Genomic DNA, 16,323 nt, shown 5'->3' with positions numbered 1-16,323 from the left:
TGAGATGGTCTTCTGCATGCCTTAGTTGTAATGAGTGGTTATTTGAGTTGCTGATGCCTACTGTCGAATCAACAAGACACATTTTCTCTTTTTCGTTACACTCTCTGTAAACCCTGGACAGGGTTGTGCAGGAAAATCCCAGCAGTTTCTGAAATACTCAGATCAGGCGTGCTATGTTCAAAGTCACTTAAATCACCTTTCTTCCTCATTCTGATCCTCCATTTGAACTTCAATAGTCTACATGCCTAAATGCATTGCAGTGTAATTGGCTTGTTAGATATTTATGAGCAAGTGAACAGTTGTACCTAATGAAGTAGCTGTATGTGAGTGCATAATTACAACAAACTACCTCAAAGCTTTACTCGTGTATTTACTACCACTGTCTGAAAGCCATATTTAGTAAGTCTCACAGTGGATTTACAGTCCCGACATAACATTTTACATGTCAGATTTGAAACAGTGGAAATAGTTTCTGTTTACAAAACTTTAAATCTCTTCTTTAAAGAAGCAGTGCTGTTTTGTTTCACCGTGACATAACTGAGAGAGAGCAACGATAAATGAGGTTAGTCCGCTAACGGAGGCGACGACAGGGTTACAGTGCCATCTAGTGGTGAGGCAAAGTAGTATGCAGACGTTCTACACTAACCATGATTATATGATGACAACAAAGAAGATGTTTGTATGATGCGGTCCTCGTTGCTGTTAATAAATCCATCTATAAAGTTTGGTTTTCACATGAGGCATGTGTAAAACCTTAACAGTGATTCAGGGCTGAAAAAGAATTTAAAAAACAGGGAAAAATGGAAACATTTGGTTTAACATATTGTGCACAACATGTAACTGCAACCAAATACTTAGCACACACATAGCCTGTGTACTCCCAGCAGTATAATTCCCTCTAAATAACCCTGTGTGTTCCCAAACTGCTGATGGTGCCTTTAAACAAATATAGTTTGCATTCTTAAAGATTTAAAGTGGCCACAGTTTGCCAGAGATGATCTACGTCAAATACATGTTTGTTATGTAGCCTGTGATTGAAGAGGGAAACTACCACAAGCCTTATATTATTAGACTGATGCTGTACTAGACTTTCATCACTGCAGGGAAAGTAACTGCAGTAAATAAATAGACTAGACACACGCCCTGTGATAGCCTGTACAGGGTGAACCCCTCTGGTCCTAACTGATTAATGCCTTTTACATATTTACTTGCAATATTAACAGTTTACAAATATGATGGGAGGAGGAGATGGTCGAGGTGAAGGGGTTAGAGGGCTGAGGAGAGGAGTGGAGCATAGGTTGGTGGAGTATGAGAGGAGGAAGTATGGACAGGAAGTGGGGCATGTGGAAAGTGGCAGAGTGGCAAAAAAAGAAAGAGTTGGAGCGTTAAAATGATTGATGGGGCTGAGGAGAAAGTAGAAGAGCAGAAGAACCTCTCTCCTTTTTCATTTCGCCCTTTTTCTCGGTCACTTTTTAAGGCCAGCTTCTGAAATCAGCTGACGTGACATAGTTTAGCATTTTGTAACAGGAGTTTGGTTTCATCCTCCAACTTGGACTCCTTTTTTATCCACTCTTTCTACTTGGTGAGCCACATTTCTTCTGTGTTTTTCGTAACGTTTCTGCAGCTCTTCCTTTGCTTCTCACATGTCGGGGAATCCTCCAGAGCCATTTTTCCATTTAGCATGTCTCTGGTTTGATCTCTGTCTTCTGTCCCTTGAGAAGTTGCCACAGTGGCCTCCATCCCACTCTATCCCTAGCATCCTCCTCTGTCAGACTAACCTGCTCCATGTCCTCCTACATCCATGAACCTCCTCTGAGCTCTCCCTCTTTTCCTCCTCCCTGGGAGCTCCATCTTCAACACCCTTTGTCCAATACATCAACAATCCTTCCTCATGCCTCCTCTGCAAATGTCCAAACCACCTCGGCCTTGCCTCCAAAACACTCAACTTGAAATGCACCGATGATATAATCATGTCCATCCTGGTCACTCTTAATTAGTGCCACCGTTTCCAACCCATAGATCACAGCAGGTCTTCATTACCATCTTGTAAACCTTCCCATCTATCGCTGCTATCTTTCTGACATGAGTGTCTCCTGTAACACTCGTCAGTGCATCTACCTTTATCTGGTTTTCACCATAACTGTGACTCTCCTCCCTGTCTTCAAAAAGATGTCTCAGACTAAACAGACACAGCAGTGATGATCAGACTCTTAAAAAGAGGCAGGTGAGCAGATGTCCCACCATCGTTGTCTTCACTAACTGGTTCTTGTTTTAAGATTCCTCTCATATTAAGGCTGTTGATGTGCCGAGTAATGTTCAGTCTTTGAAAAACACTTTAATAAAAGTATTTTTTGGAACCAGAAATCATCTTTTTGTTGTTTATAGTGTAAATATCTCTTTAGTAGCCAGCTGTAGTGAAAATTTGGCAATATGCTGAATATAAATACACCTTACAATTTGCACCAAGCAGCTGAGTAAAATAAATGTACAAGGAGTCCCGTTTTTCAATTTTTATGCCATTTTTATGTTTTTTCTTTACAACTTTCACTCAATGATTTTTGCAGTGTGTGCAAACGCTGATTGTTTCTCCCTTTGCAATCTCACATTTCCATCATGTGATTATTTTATGTTCCAATACTGCTCAGAAAATTGTCAGTGATTAAAGAATGAAACAAAGCAAATGTGAAATAAAATGAAAAACATAATGAAACCAAACACATTCAAATCCAACAAAGTTTCAGTCTCTCTTGTGTTTTGTCGTTAATGTTTAGCTTTGTCAGCGTAATGCATAGTGTCAGCAAACTGCACTGAATTATGGGAGTGCTGTAAGGTGTAGCAAGCTGGTTGAGTGTGTGTCTAATTACAGGGTGAACCACAATGATGAAAATAGGTTAGAGAAAATTAGTTTTATTTTCTACATTACAAAACAGCTCAAACTGTCCAAATTCCTCCTCCCTTTCTCAACAGGAAGTTTTCCCAAAGTTCACTTTAAGCAGGACATCCTAGTTGGTTGAACCAGGGCCATAAAAGGAGGATGAGAGTATCTAAGCTTCCTCATCGTCACTTCCTGCTAGGCTGCTGTCAGTGGAGTCCACTTCCTCCTCCTGTTGCTCCTCTGAGGGCTGCGGTTCTGATTTGGGTTGCTGCTCTGGCTCAGTGGTGCTGGAGGGCTCGCTAGGTTCTGTCGCTGTGCTGCTCTCTGCAGGCTTGGAGTCCTTCTGCTGTTCTCCGTCTCCACCCTCCAAAAACTGAGACCAACCCTTCAGCCGCTCCTCTCGCTCGCGTGTCGTCTCTTCTACCTGCATGTACAGAACATGAAAGGTGAGAGATATTACCACGTGGAGACTCTAAGGCAGTCTAACGTATCAAAATAATTCAAATATCACCTGTTTTACTTCAATAAATACAAAATGGGACACCGTGCAATCACTGAGTCTACCATGAACTCCTCTGAGTACCAAATTATTCTAGAGATACATGTCAGGCTATCTGTCTGATGGTTAAATCTGGCCTTAAACTGGGTCATGAAACAGGACAATTACAAAACATTCTTTTAAAAAAATACATTTAAAAAAGTGCTGCTAGCACCCAAAAAAGTGACAATAATGTACATGAACTACAAAAAAAAAAAAAAAAAAAGATGTACTAACTTTCAGGCACAAAGTATATGTTGAACTGTACAACAGAATGCTAAAGACAATTACAGCTGTCAGAAAAGCTCAGTGGATCTCCTTTAACTAATAAATGAAAGTGAAAGAACAACCAAGTAAAGCTTTAACTGCAAACAGAAGCACAGAAAACGAAGCAGATTCTGAAATCTGTCCCTTGGAACAATTAAAACTTTCGCAGATTTCATTTCATGCAGGAACTAAAATGTCACTTAGAAATTGTGTAACTTACTCCAACTTGTCAGGGAGCTAATTATATAACAGGCTAGGTATTACTACTTTTGACTGTGAATCACCAAGACCCCAAAAAGCTCAATATTTCTGTTGTTTTTATTTACCTGATAGTCTGTCGTTCCATCCCAAAGCTGAGCAGATAGCTGCCTTCCTCCAAACCAGCGCCCGTTGAACGACAGAATACATGCATCAGCTTGGTCAGGCTCCTTAAAAGCGACTGATGCCACGCCGTCCGGGTGTCTCTGCAGCACAAATACAGCCACACATCCACTTCATCTCAACTTTTTATTAACTAATTTCCTACCAGGACCTTCAAAATACAGAAATTAAACTCACATCAAAGAGGATGACCTTCTTAACTTCCCCAAACTTCTCACACTCACTCCGCAGATCCTCACGATACTCATTCAGCACCAGTGGGTCCTCCTACAGAGAGCAAAGAGATTAATGCACAATGCTGTGTGTGTGTGTGTGTGTGTGTGTGTGTGTGTGTGTGTGTGTGTGTGTGTGTGTGTGTGTGTGTGTGTGTGTGTGTGTGTGTGTGTGTGTGTGTGTGTGTGTATATACGTGTTCCTGTCACACCTCAAAGTCACTGGGATGGAACATATTCCTGATGATGACAACTTTTTCATGCCTCTTCCTCAAGTCTCCTTTTTTCTCCGGCCTCCAATCCAACTGTCTACAAAACAAAACAAAGAATAAAGAAACAGGGGCCAAAAAAAAAAGATTCGTCTCCTCTTATTCCAGTAGTGCTTCTACTGAGGAGTTCATTCCTGCTACACAGAAATAAACAGATAAGAACAGAGCACAGAATTTACTTCTGCTGCTGCTGTAGCTTCTTCTTATAATCTTTGCTTTTCTTCTTCTTTTTGCTGGCGTCATACTGCCCCTTCAGCTCAAATCGTGCTGCTTCCACATGCAGTTTATAACCTCGGACCTCTGACTCATCAATCAGGCGTATAGCCAGATCCACAGACTCCTTCTGCAGAGAACCACAAACAAGTACACACAGTCATTTGACCAGAGTAAAGAAAGCAAAAGCAGGAGATTTGTCTATCTACTCAACAAAAGGACTACAAATAACTTGCTCCATGTATTCTATGGCACCCTCTACGGCCAATATTGCCAATATTAAGTGACAACATTTGCACAGATATGGTGCGTGTCTGGGGCAGATGGTGAAGCAGGACAGACTAACCTTTAGATAGCAGCAAAGACCATCTCCCTTCAGATTTCCTTCTTTGTCTTTGTAAAGTTTGACCTTGTACTCTTCGGTGATGGGGTCCCGCATTACAATCCCACACTTTGACATCAGCTCGGCAAACTCCTCGGAGCTGATGTCAGGAGGCAGGCCTGAGAAGCAGAGACCAGGAGAGAAAGATTAGAGCAAGAGAGCGCCACGTGATAAACAGAGTCAGGTACTTTATGGGACGCCAGCTTCTTGGCATTCAGAAGGATATGTAGGTGATACTAACCTGACACATAGACATTCGTGTTTTTACTTTCATCAATATCAAACCATCCTACGGGCAGAAAAAGGAAAACTGATCAAAAGCGACATTCCACTTACAACTTGAAAATTGCACATAACTGTATAAATACAGTTAATAAATTAACATAATAACAGCAGCGCAAATTCTTATTAGATTTATATTTCTGTGTGTGTGTGTGTGTTTGGATGTCAGTTTACCTTGCTCAGCTTTCCTCTTCTCCCCTTTCTGTTTGGTTTCTTTGCCTGGCGTCTCATGCTGCTCTGAGGCCGAGTTTGGGGCGGGATCTTCTGGTTTCTCCTTTTCTGGTGGTTTTTGTGGTGGTTTGCTGTCAGTCCCAGGTGCTGCTGGGTTGGTGCCGGTCAGAGAAGTGTTCTTTCCATCCAGAGCCGATTCCTGAGTGAAGCCATAGTTGGCCTGGTAGGCTGCCATGAAGTCCTCTGTTATCTAGAGGAACAAATCAAACCTACTTAATATTAACACAGAAATCAACTCTGACCAATTTTGACACATCTAATAAAAGCTGTTATTTTAACAGCTAAATAAGCCTGAGTAGATCCTCTGTCACTCAAAGATATTACATCATTATTTTGTCAAGATTGCTCTGGATGCAAACAAAATGATAACACATAATAGTGCAGTTTAACACTTATCTCAGCACAGTCTTTAACCACAAACCCAAGACTGATGTGAACACGGAGTCCATCATAAATCAGGGTCAACAGAAAATACATTTATTAGGGAGGCTGAACTCTTAATGTCATTTAGGAATTCTTATGTAATTTTTATTGTTCATTTATCGAAAGTCTTTTAACATTTGCTGGTTTATTGATGCATCTACTCGTGATAAAAACTCCCTCAACAGCATTGTTAACACCTGCTCCAAAGTCATTGGGTTAGGGAGAGAGACTTGTGTTCACTCAGGAGAAATCAGATGGTAAAGCAGGCAAAAACTCATTATGAACCATGTTTGGTCATATCCACATTCAGGAAGTTGCTCTCAGGCCAGTATGCCAGTAAGCTACAAACAAACTGCCCACCTCTGGCATTAATAAGTTCTCTGAATCATAAAATAAACGATAGCTTTGTTTTTTCACTTTAATTTAATTTTACTAGTCATTGCTTTTATGCTATATAAAAAAGAAAACTACACACCTCCAAAAGCCAAGTAAGAAAACTATAACAATATAGTTGCTCCAACAAATACCAACACTCTAGCTCCACAGGTCAGAGCAATACCCTGCACTGTACTGTACTAACATCTCTCCAACAGCTGAAGCATGGCCAGGATGGGGTCATGCAACAGCCACAATGATCCCAAGAGCAGCAGCAAGTTTACCTTTTTTTTTTATTTACCCAATTAAAGCATCTAATAATGATCAGATAATTGTTTATGAAGTCCTGACCCATAAAAGCTTAAAGCTTAAAAGCTTAAGCCAAGAGACCTTAAAGAAGAATTATAACACAAGAAAGAAAAGCTGAGAGTCAAAGAAAGCTCGTACTTTGGGAAACCAGGCCTTCTTTTCATGATCCCAGTCATACACAGTGCCATCCTCTGGATCGGTGTAGGTGTATGGGTCTGAGCCATCTTCATTTCTCTGCCCATAGAGCTCTTGCAGCCGCAGCTGCTCCATAAACTCTTTGTTGGGATCTGATTCGCCACTCATCTACGACAAGAAAGTGACACGTTAGATTACCACGTTCAGACATATAGACAGACACTGTATGACAACTTTATCACACCGAAATAGCCTGGATTTAATATCCTGCTCTGGAGTCTTGCACAGGTTAATGATCTGGATATTACTCACCCATCTAACTGCCACTAGCCAACTAATCACATATGAGTACCATCATTGTTACTATACTGTAACTGCCGAAAATGTCAGCCAGCTGCTTTATTCCTTCATAATGTCAAGGATAACAACCGACAGCTGGACTCAATGTGAGCTAAAACCTACAGCCCGTCTTCAAAAGGGGGCTGTATCTGAGTTAATATCAGGTTAATTCGGTCATTCACCTCTGCTACATTTTTATGTCCGTGATTAACACTTAGATTAAGTGTGTTGATGTTAGCCAGCATGGCTAGCGTTACCTTTCACAGCGATAGTCCAGGCACAATGAGCTCTGGCTGGTGCGAAAGTTAACGGTGCAGATTATCTTAGTCAGACCCCCGCCACAGAACCAGCTTTGTGATTTGAATGTGTTTTAAATTATTCTTTTTTTTATTTCTAAATGAACGTTTCAGCGCAGCCCGCTAACGTTTTGATTTACCCTCAGTTAGTAACAACGGCACTAAAACGAAGTACATCCGAGGTTATGCCACTTGTGCGCATGCGTGGAAGAAAAGGGGGAAAGGAGGCATTCGATTTGCACTTCTGCGTCTACCTTTTTTAAAAGAGCGTCTGCTGTTCAGCAAGACCAACGATCACTTTGCCCGGAGTTTGTTCGAGGGTAATGAATCGAACGTACGTCTTGTAGAATACCTAGTGCCGATAGTTAAGTGGTTGGCTAGTTCAATGCAGCTAACAGGTAAGTAATAAAATAGTCTCCTGGGTTTGGCATGGCCGAGGGTAGCGGTAATGTTAACGTCAATCCGGCCAACCTCCCACCGGGAGACCCCCAGCTCATCGGGATGATTGTAGAGCATCTGAAAAACCGGGGTCTTTTTGATGAGTTCCGTCGGGACTGTTTAGCCGACGTCGATACAAAGGTAATCTACTAACTCTGCTTTGTTTGTGTTTAACTTTAGCTAACCTGACACAAACAAAGTTATCCGTGTCAGTGCCACTTTAACTGTTCTAAATATATCAGAGTGTCAGTATACTACAGTATACTTTCAACGCAGTGTACTGCGTTACTTAGTGTGCGCTATTGCTGCATATTTACCGCGCTGTCGTTGTTGTCAGCCGGCCTATCAGAACCTGCGACAGAAAGTGGACAACTTCGTCACATCGCACCTGAGCACGCAGAACTGGAACCCGTCCATCAACAAGAACCAGATGAGGAACGGACTGAGGCAAAGCGTCGTTCAGTGAGTGTTTCCTTTGAGCTTTTTGCAACCTTTCAGCTCCTGTTTAGAATGTACTACACACGTGAGCTTCCAAGGAGCCAGACTTTCTCATAATTTTACATAATCTTTTTTTTGTTTGTTTTTTAACAGTAGTTCTCCAGGCTTTCAGAAGGTCCTTCAAAGTTTTTCTTTGGACATTGGCTGCTTTTCACTCATTTTTAGTCCAGCCTTTGTACCTGACTATTGTTTTGTTTGTTAAGCCATGTAACACTGACTTATGAATCCTTCAAAGAAAAAATGGGCACCTAACTCAAGGAGTGAATCTTTCTTGTCGACACATAACAGACAAAAACTGTATCTTTTGGCATATCATCTGTTCCGGTTTCTTTAGTTCAATCTATGAAAAATGCCAAAGATAATGCAGTTTGACAGACAAAAAATGGTATTTTTGCACCAACAAGCTGACTGCCAAACAGTCATTAGCTGAAAAATTGGTGTAGCTCAGCATCGTGTGCAGTGTCCTTAGAAATATGAGAACACTGAATGAGTTGCAAGCCTTAAAAACTATCTACAGCACATGAACAGTATCGAGAAGTTATGCCCTGTAAAAGTTATGCCAAATTACACACCAACTAGACTGAAAATCAGTGCCAACAGGTCTGATTGAGCCATGAATCCAAATATTAAATATTTGGTTCAAATAACATTTAGCATGGATGAGGAGAATTCGGGTGGTTTAAGGGTAAAAAAAAACACCGCAAAAGTTATGTCATGGTTTGGAGGTGTAAACAATACCACCTGGAAGCATCTGATTGATAACATCTTCAGTTGTCTGCCTGATAATAGGGCTAATTAACACAATTGACGATGTCACCTGTAAAAATTAGTTGAAGTGGAATTTCATTGTTGATGTGTCATACTAAAACCACATAAATGTGTTTTTGTAACTGCAATACACTAAAGGAAGGTATGAGTGCAGTATCGCCTATATCGTCTGCCAAGACTGCACTCAATATTAACGAAGAAAGACATAGCGCCAACCAAAAAACAGGATGAATAAAACAAATAAAGTTAAATGCAGACTGTGCATACCAGAGCTTTCCTTCCACGACAGCACTACTGCAGTGCGCACTCACATGTTTTTTGGGGGGGGGGGTTTAACATCTAATTTCTTTAAGTACATTTGTAAAAAGACTGTAGTGAACAGGATTTATGAACAGGTTATATATAAAATAAAGACATGAACTGTTTTTGAAGTATCTTTATGACTCTGCGTATTGGTACCCATTCTGTCATCAGTTCAGTCCTTTTTTTGTTGTTGTTGTTGTTGTTGTCACTAGAATCGTGATGTTATATTTGTTACAATTTCTGAAGCCCTCTTGGCTAGATCTTTTTTTGTTTAAACACATTTTTAATGTCAGTGACAAAAGATATATAAAAGTCACTTTTCCAAAAATTAATTGCAGCAGCTACTTTGTGACAGGAATGCTCAAGTCATGTATTTTAATGTATGTAATTTAAGATCGGGCATGCTGGAGTCTGGTGTGGACAGGATCATAACTCAGGTCGTGGACCCCAAGATGAACCACACTTTCCGACCGCACATAGAAACAGCCATCCATGACTTTCTGTCAGGGGACAGGAAGGAGGAAAGCACCTCAAGTTTGAACTCTGCTCCATCTGAACAGACAGAACCACAAGAGCCTCCGTCTGCCTCTGGCCCCAAAACCCCCTGAGGTGTGTGTTTAAAACCCAAAGCACAGCGTAAGGTCGACAGCAGCTCAAAAATGAGTAGTCTCTTTCTCTCTCGATACAGGCACACATGCTGGTCTCTAGTGGTCTACACATTCTGTATGGCTGCATTAACCTTTGGAAAGGTGCAGCGTCGGACAAGTGGACAATGAAGAGGAGGCTGTTTCCTGCCTCCAGTTCAATGGATTAGTCAGGAGTGTGTCATTGCTCCTGCATGAGGCTGCTGCGGGAGAAGGGCTACAACGCTGAGCGGTGCGCTGTCGTCGTGTGAGTCTGGATTAAAAACAACGCATGTGTGGATTGTTATTTTTTTTTCGGTACTGGCTTTTTGTTTTGGTTTTTTCCAATGTGTTTGTTTTGTTTTGTTTTTTTGTATCAATTCTAGATTTTGTAATACAGAGCCAATTGTTCACTCACTCTGTTTATGCCTATGATATAGACATTTTCCAGTAATTATGTTTCCTGTTGTTTTTTTTGGGGGGGGGGTAGGCTTGGACACTGAAAAAACTAAATTACTGAAAAGCAATGCAATGAATGAATTTGTTTCATGTTTACAGGCCATAATTTTTCATTTCATCATGTCAGATTTTTTCTTTGGTGTGTGTGTGCATAATATGAAGTTTGTGCATCTCATGTGCTTAAATTAAAAACAACTGCCATCATGTCCCTCTTTGTCTTTCTCTACCTCCTCGTAGTTGCTAAGCTTTCATCAGTTGATAAACCGATAAAAATATTGTTTATGTCTTTGAAGGAGATGGCAATACAGTTAACAGAGAGGAAATGACAGTTAGGCTTTTTAAAGCAATTTCTGTGTAAAGAAAGCTGGTGTGTGGTGTTTATCAGTTTTCTTTGTTAACTCTAACATACAAGAAGCTGTGTGATGCAGCATTTCACTCTTCTTTGCAAAATGGATCAGTCAAGTGTGAGCTACAGTCAGAGACATGATCAGAAGAGCGGTTGATGGAGATTTCTAAGGACTGGCTGAAAAAAACAAACTGGTAGTGGAAATAAAATGAGTAAATTAATCTTGTGGATTCATGATTATCACAAGCACTCTGAGCTGGGAATACTATTACCTCAAGTATTTATGCACAGCGGTTAGCGCCGATGCCTCACAGCATGAATTGATTTAAACCAAGCCCCAGACTTCACATCCAGTCTGAGATCTTTCTTTGTGCAGTTTGCATGTTCTCCTCGTCCCTGCGTGGGTTCTCCGGCTTCCTCACACAGTCTAAAAACATCCACAGGTTTAGGTTAATTGGTGATTCTAAACTGACCATAGGTGGGAATGGTGACAACTGGGGCTGGATATCATCACTGATTTCTATAATCAATTTGATTCTGATTCACAAGGTCCTGATTCGATCTTGACTCAGACAGTCAGAAATATTATAAATCTGATCATTTATCAGTATTTAAACTTGTCAGATTTCATCAGAGCATCACAGCAGATGCCTTTGTGTCAAAGTAACTGAAAACACTGAAAACAGAGATTTGAGATGGGAAACTGTTCTTGAAGAGAGAGAGAGAAAGAGCTATGCAGGAAGTGTGATTTTATCGTGGTGGAAGCAAATCAGCAAAAGTAAGAGGGAATTAATGACGATGTTTATCAAACGTGAAGCGTAGTTTTGATCTTCTTTTGCTGTTTGTTTAGTGAATTTTGGTTGGAGAGTGACAAAACCTGCAGCATCAGAATCTGTGTGCTGTCGGCTTTCAGCACTGACGGTGTCTGTGTATGTGCTGTCGGGTGAGAAAGTCAACATCTCACAGATTCTGATGCGTCGGGTCATCGCTTTCTGTTTACCTTTTTGTATGGAATCCGTTTACCTGCTCTCATTTGCTGTTTTAACTGTTTGGTGGTTCTTGAAATAGTTTTGCTTTAACCTGAGATTCTGGCTTTTCTGGAAAAATAGATTTGTATTTAAAAATCGATTCAGGATTCAATGAATCGATATGGCGTTATTCAAGCTAAAATTGATTGGGGAATTCGTGAATGGGTGGATGACGATGTGTAAAGCGCTTTGGGGTCCTTAGGCGTTAGTAAAAGCTATAAAATTACCATTTAAATGGGGATTAAAACACGATTATTTAAACGGGTCACCCTAATAACCTAAAGGCCTGAACTGTTTCCAATAAATTCTATGGGAGTGTAAACCAGATGTAATATATTTATGTCCACTATAGTCAAATGGCGCTGTTTGGCCCATTGCGTATAGGTGTTCAGGAGAAACAGCCAATCAAATCGCAAAAAGGCATTGGGAAAAAAATTTTTTTTACACTGAACCGTCTGAGCGTGGGTTCGAGTCCTGGTTGGGACAAAGGTTGTGTTACATTATCAAAAGTTAAACACCATTTTCAATTTACTTATTGTGGATAACATTTACTTTTCACTTTGCTTTTTTTTAAATTATTTCATTATCATTTTATTTATATTATATAGTGTTATGGTCTGTGGAGCAATTTTTCTGCATTACGTACTTATACTGTCACAAAGTACATAACTCAGACTAAACTGTATCATCACAGTGTTGAGATGATACATACCAGACATATAGTCTACAATTATGCAGACATCCAACTTTTAATACAAAGACTAAAGCTAAAACTATAATACAGATAGATTCTGTTGGCATAGAAAATTAAGTTTATGCATAATTTCAATAAGGAAGATCTGTAATAAGTCATCTGTCTGCTTCCTGGTGGCTGCCAGTTTATATCTATTCATTTTCCAGCACAAACTCAGTACTGACATCATTACTTTATTCCAGTCATGCTCTTGCCAGCCTCCACTCTGCATGCTTTAAATCTGTTGCTCTTCTGCTTCTGCCATTCTGCGTTTCAGATCCGCAGCCATGCAGCCCGCCTCCTCTCTTTTCTCCTCCTCACTGTGGTCACTCAGAACCCTGTCCCAGCCTCCATCTTCATCTTCATTACTATCAGCATGTTGACTCTGGGGTGGTTGTTGTGACAAATTCCTGTCACTGCTGGGATTCTTTTTGCTATGATGGGTCATTGGAGTCCTAACTGCCAAACAGTTAGATTTATTTCTGTATCTCAATAAATCATGTTCAGTTTTTCCACACGATCTCTTCTTATTGAATTGTTTTTGTAGATAAGTTTCAAGCTAGCAAGCAATACCTAAATATTATCACCAGAAGTGAGAAACTGTCTGCAGCTCCAGCTGTGTGCTGCATGTATTAAAGATAACTTTAGACATTGTGTGGTGGTCATGTCTGAAACAGGCTGTACAGTCACACAGATAAAAGACAGCAGTCATGTTTCTAATATACAAATGAAAACAGAAAGATTATGAAGATAAAAGCTGTGAGACCCCTCTAGAGAAAGGATGGCTTGTTATCATTACATGAAGTGATTTAGAAATAGTATGTAAGCTTTAAGGCCAGCACTCACAACTTATTAAAACTGATTACCTGATGGTGAGCACACAGATATATAAACATACAGGTGAACTCTAAGAAGAAAACTGTGTTGATATTTTTGCAGAAAACTATTTATTTACACTTTTATATTTACAATCTGTTTTTATTTATATAAACAAAAGAAACATTCACAACTAGAACAAAACTGTCTTATGTACAATATCAACTGTTTCTCCCTTATTTACTGTTTTCTTCCACCATACAGCCAGCATACAACTATACTATTAGAGGAACATCGCCGGAACGTGGCCAGAACACACAAAAACAAGAACAAGACAATATATAAAAGTTCAGGCTCAGCTTTGGAGAGCAATTCATGTAAAACTATTTTACTCCAGTTCTGAAACCTTTCATTTGAAAACCTGTGTTTGCTCCTGAAGATCCTCTGGGTGTGGACCCTTCTGCTGCTGCTGGCACAGTGACTAGTTATGCAGAGACAGAGGACAGAGGCATATGAGATGTAAACAGACTTAGCCATTATCACGTCTGACATTTAGTAATAACGCAGTACTTACAGCTCTGCATGTGTAGTTTTACAGGTGAGATGCTCAGCATTGCGTCCTCCAGGTCTTTATCCTCATCCATCCCTATGATGCAGGCAACAACTAGATAAATATATACTGAACTTGTTTCACATCAACAACGTTATTAAAATATTATTAAAACAACTTACCCAGGGGTTTAGTTGGAGCATTTGTGGAAGCAGACACAGACTGCTGCTTCTTCCGCACGTACTGCTGCAGCTTATGCATCCGTGTTCCTTGACTGCAGCTCTTCCTCGTGATAAAGTCTCCATAGCCGTCACCTCTGCCACCCCAAATCTCCTTCCAGGTGCTCTTGGCTCATGAGCCAAAGCCAACCAGCTGATCATCCTCACAGGCTTCTGCTCCAACACTCACTCTGCTGGCCTCGTAGTTCAGAAGAGTTTTTATCTCTGTAAAGCTGAGGGCATACTGTACAAATGAATGCAAGCTCTCCTTGCCATGTCCTTCTTCCACAGAGGTCCCTGCAGCCTCTTGCTTCTGGAGATCTTTGATCAGGTACATGGTGTACCCGACATTCATTCTCCAGAAGCCACTGGAAAGATTTCCCTTTATACTTTCCAAACTGCAGGATGTACTCTCCCTGCACTTCCTTCATGTCAGAGGCATCCCCTCCTCTCTGATAGATGACAGTCAGAGCATCGTCCTCCCTCACAGGTGCAGACTTGTCCTGAAGCTCGGGGACATTTTTAATCCGCCGAGCTTCTTTTGACGAGTCCCGGGGAAGGTATCCAAGTGGCCCCTTGCGGAATGCCACAGAGATTTTCCCTGGATATGGCGCAATTTTCTTCTGCATCTTGACATGCAGTGAAAAAATAAACAATTATATTAAACAAAATTGATTCCAAACACAAACAAAGACATTTCAGGCTATAATCTTGCTGCACATTGTGGCTGGGTTTAACAGCAGGATGCAGGAGAACAATAAAGAGACACAATTTGAAAGAAAATTGACAACATTTGCGATAAAAGTGTTTTTTCCTCCAGGTATAACAAACTGTTCTGTCTGTAAATAAAAACCTTTCATGGTTGAATGATTATTGGCATATCTGCAAAATTTGTGGTAACTGCTTAGTAGTCATGGCACATAAGAATTGCTGGTAGATTAACAACATATATGTATTTAAGCTATCGTGTTTATTCATACACGAGTGGGCATTACTCATGTTGATATCAAGACAGACTTTCGCATTGATAAGGTGACTGACCATTACAACATGAAAGCAATACATTTTCTTTTAAAGCAAGTTAAGTCATTTAGCATGTCATCTCAAAACAAGACACTTATCGGTTATTTAATTGTACCACATTATAGTAATGTCAGTGTCGCAGCAGTCAGAAACCTACAAAGTTTATTTAAAAGTAAAACACGTCAATGAAACACGCAATCAATTTAAGGAGCAGGTTCATTCATGATTTACCGTGCCACTTTACAACAGCGGATAAACTCCCACCGTCTTTAACTGAGCGATGGATGCTTCGTAAATGCAATCGGAACACGTCTATTAACTGTAATATACACCTGTAAATGTATTCTGTTGGTTTACTCTTATTTCAAACGACGTTTCTTACCTTTGATCAATGAACGAGGATCGTTGAGATGTGTTGCGAGCGGTGAGTTACTTGTTTTCTCGTAAAAGAGGAGATTTTTTAAAAGTGCCGCCGCATCTCAAACTCGCAACAGCGCCGGAAGACCGTAGTGGCCAAAGATATATTACATCCGTAGTGGTTTAGCACTACCATAGAGAATGAATGGGAAACGGTTTAGGCCGTTTAGCTAAACCACTACGGATGTAATATATTTTTGTCCACTATAGTCTTCTGGCGCTGTTTCCACTTTATACGTGATACGTTAATTACGGTTGTTTTGGGAGAGGTTTTGCCTCTTTCGTTGAAGGTAGAGAACTCTACGTTGAGGCTTCTAGTCATTCTAATCTCTGGTCGCTGTTATTTGCACGTAAAACTTGATACACATAAACAGGCGTGCACAACTTAACGTATCAAAATGGGGAAACAGCGATACTATCCCACTGTGGACATAGTTGCGTCGCGATCGGTACTTCAACATAACAGTCGAAAGGCACCTTCCTCGTTAGTATAGTGGTGAGTATCCCCGCCTGTCACGCGGGAGACCGGGGTTCGATTCCCCGACGGGGAGGCTTTACGTTTTCATTCTTAATGTTA

The 16,323-nt window shown here is 40.5% G+C and overlaps 2 protein-coding genes and 1 long non-coding RNA gene across 4 annotated transcripts in view; 1 reads left to right on the top strand and 2 right to left on the bottom strand.

Moving 5' to 3' along the window:
• Positions 1-2,500: 2,500 nt before the first annotated feature.
• On the bottom strand, positions 2,501-7,671 carry htatsf1 (HIV-1 Tat specific factor 1). Of its 2 annotated transcripts, XM_031739148.2 has the most exons (10): positions 7,488-7,671; positions 6,895-7,059; positions 5,593-5,839; positions 5,378-5,425; positions 5,101-5,255; positions 4,721-4,884; positions 4,485-4,581; positions 4,239-4,328; positions 4,007-4,144; positions 3,045-3,299 (listed from the first exon to the last, which is right to left on the bottom strand). In XM_031739148.2, exons 2-10 carry the CDS (start codon positions 7,057-7,059, stop codon positions 3,045-3,047), a joined length of 1,359 nt encoding a protein of 452 aa, XP_031595008.2. In that variant the 5' UTR covers positions 7,488-7,671. The 2 variants fall into 2 exon arrangements, with proteins under 2 accessions (XP_039473914.1, XP_031595008.2); XM_039617980.1 differs by lacking the exon at positions 7,488-7,671 and having other exon boundaries at positions 2,501-3,299.
• A 146-nt stretch (positions 7,672-7,817) lies between these two features.
• Positions 7,818-16,323, top strand: part of LOC116319711 — a 23,768-nt gene continuing 15,262 nt past the window's right edge. The window contains exons 1-3 of the mRNA XM_039618165.1: positions 7,818-8,105; positions 8,302-8,426; positions 9,928-10,138. Coding sequence (XP_039474099.1) covers positions 7,956-8,105; positions 8,302-8,426; positions 9,928-10,138 — 486 coding nt within the window. The 5' untranslated portion in view covers positions 7,818-7,955. The remainder of the gene's footprint in view (positions 8,106-8,301; positions 8,427-9,927; positions 10,139-16,323) is intronic.
• LOC120442157 lies at positions 13,481-16,027 on the bottom strand. Its single transcript, XR_005614524.1, has 4 exons — positions 15,712-16,027; positions 14,271-14,935; positions 14,113-14,184; positions 13,481-14,019 (listed from the first exon to the last, which is right to left on the bottom strand). It is a non-coding gene; the product is annotated as an uncharacterized LOC120442157 (long non-coding RNA).

Source organism: Oreochromis aureus, linkage group 10 (assembly GCF_013358895.1).
Source record: "Oreochromis aureus strain Israel breed Guangdong linkage group 10, ZZ_aureus, whole genome shotgun sequence".
NCBI lineage: Eukaryota > Metazoa > Chordata > Actinopteri > Cichliformes > Cichlidae > Oreochromis > Oreochromis aureus.
This window is presented reverse-complemented; position numbering and strand designations above follow the sequence as displayed.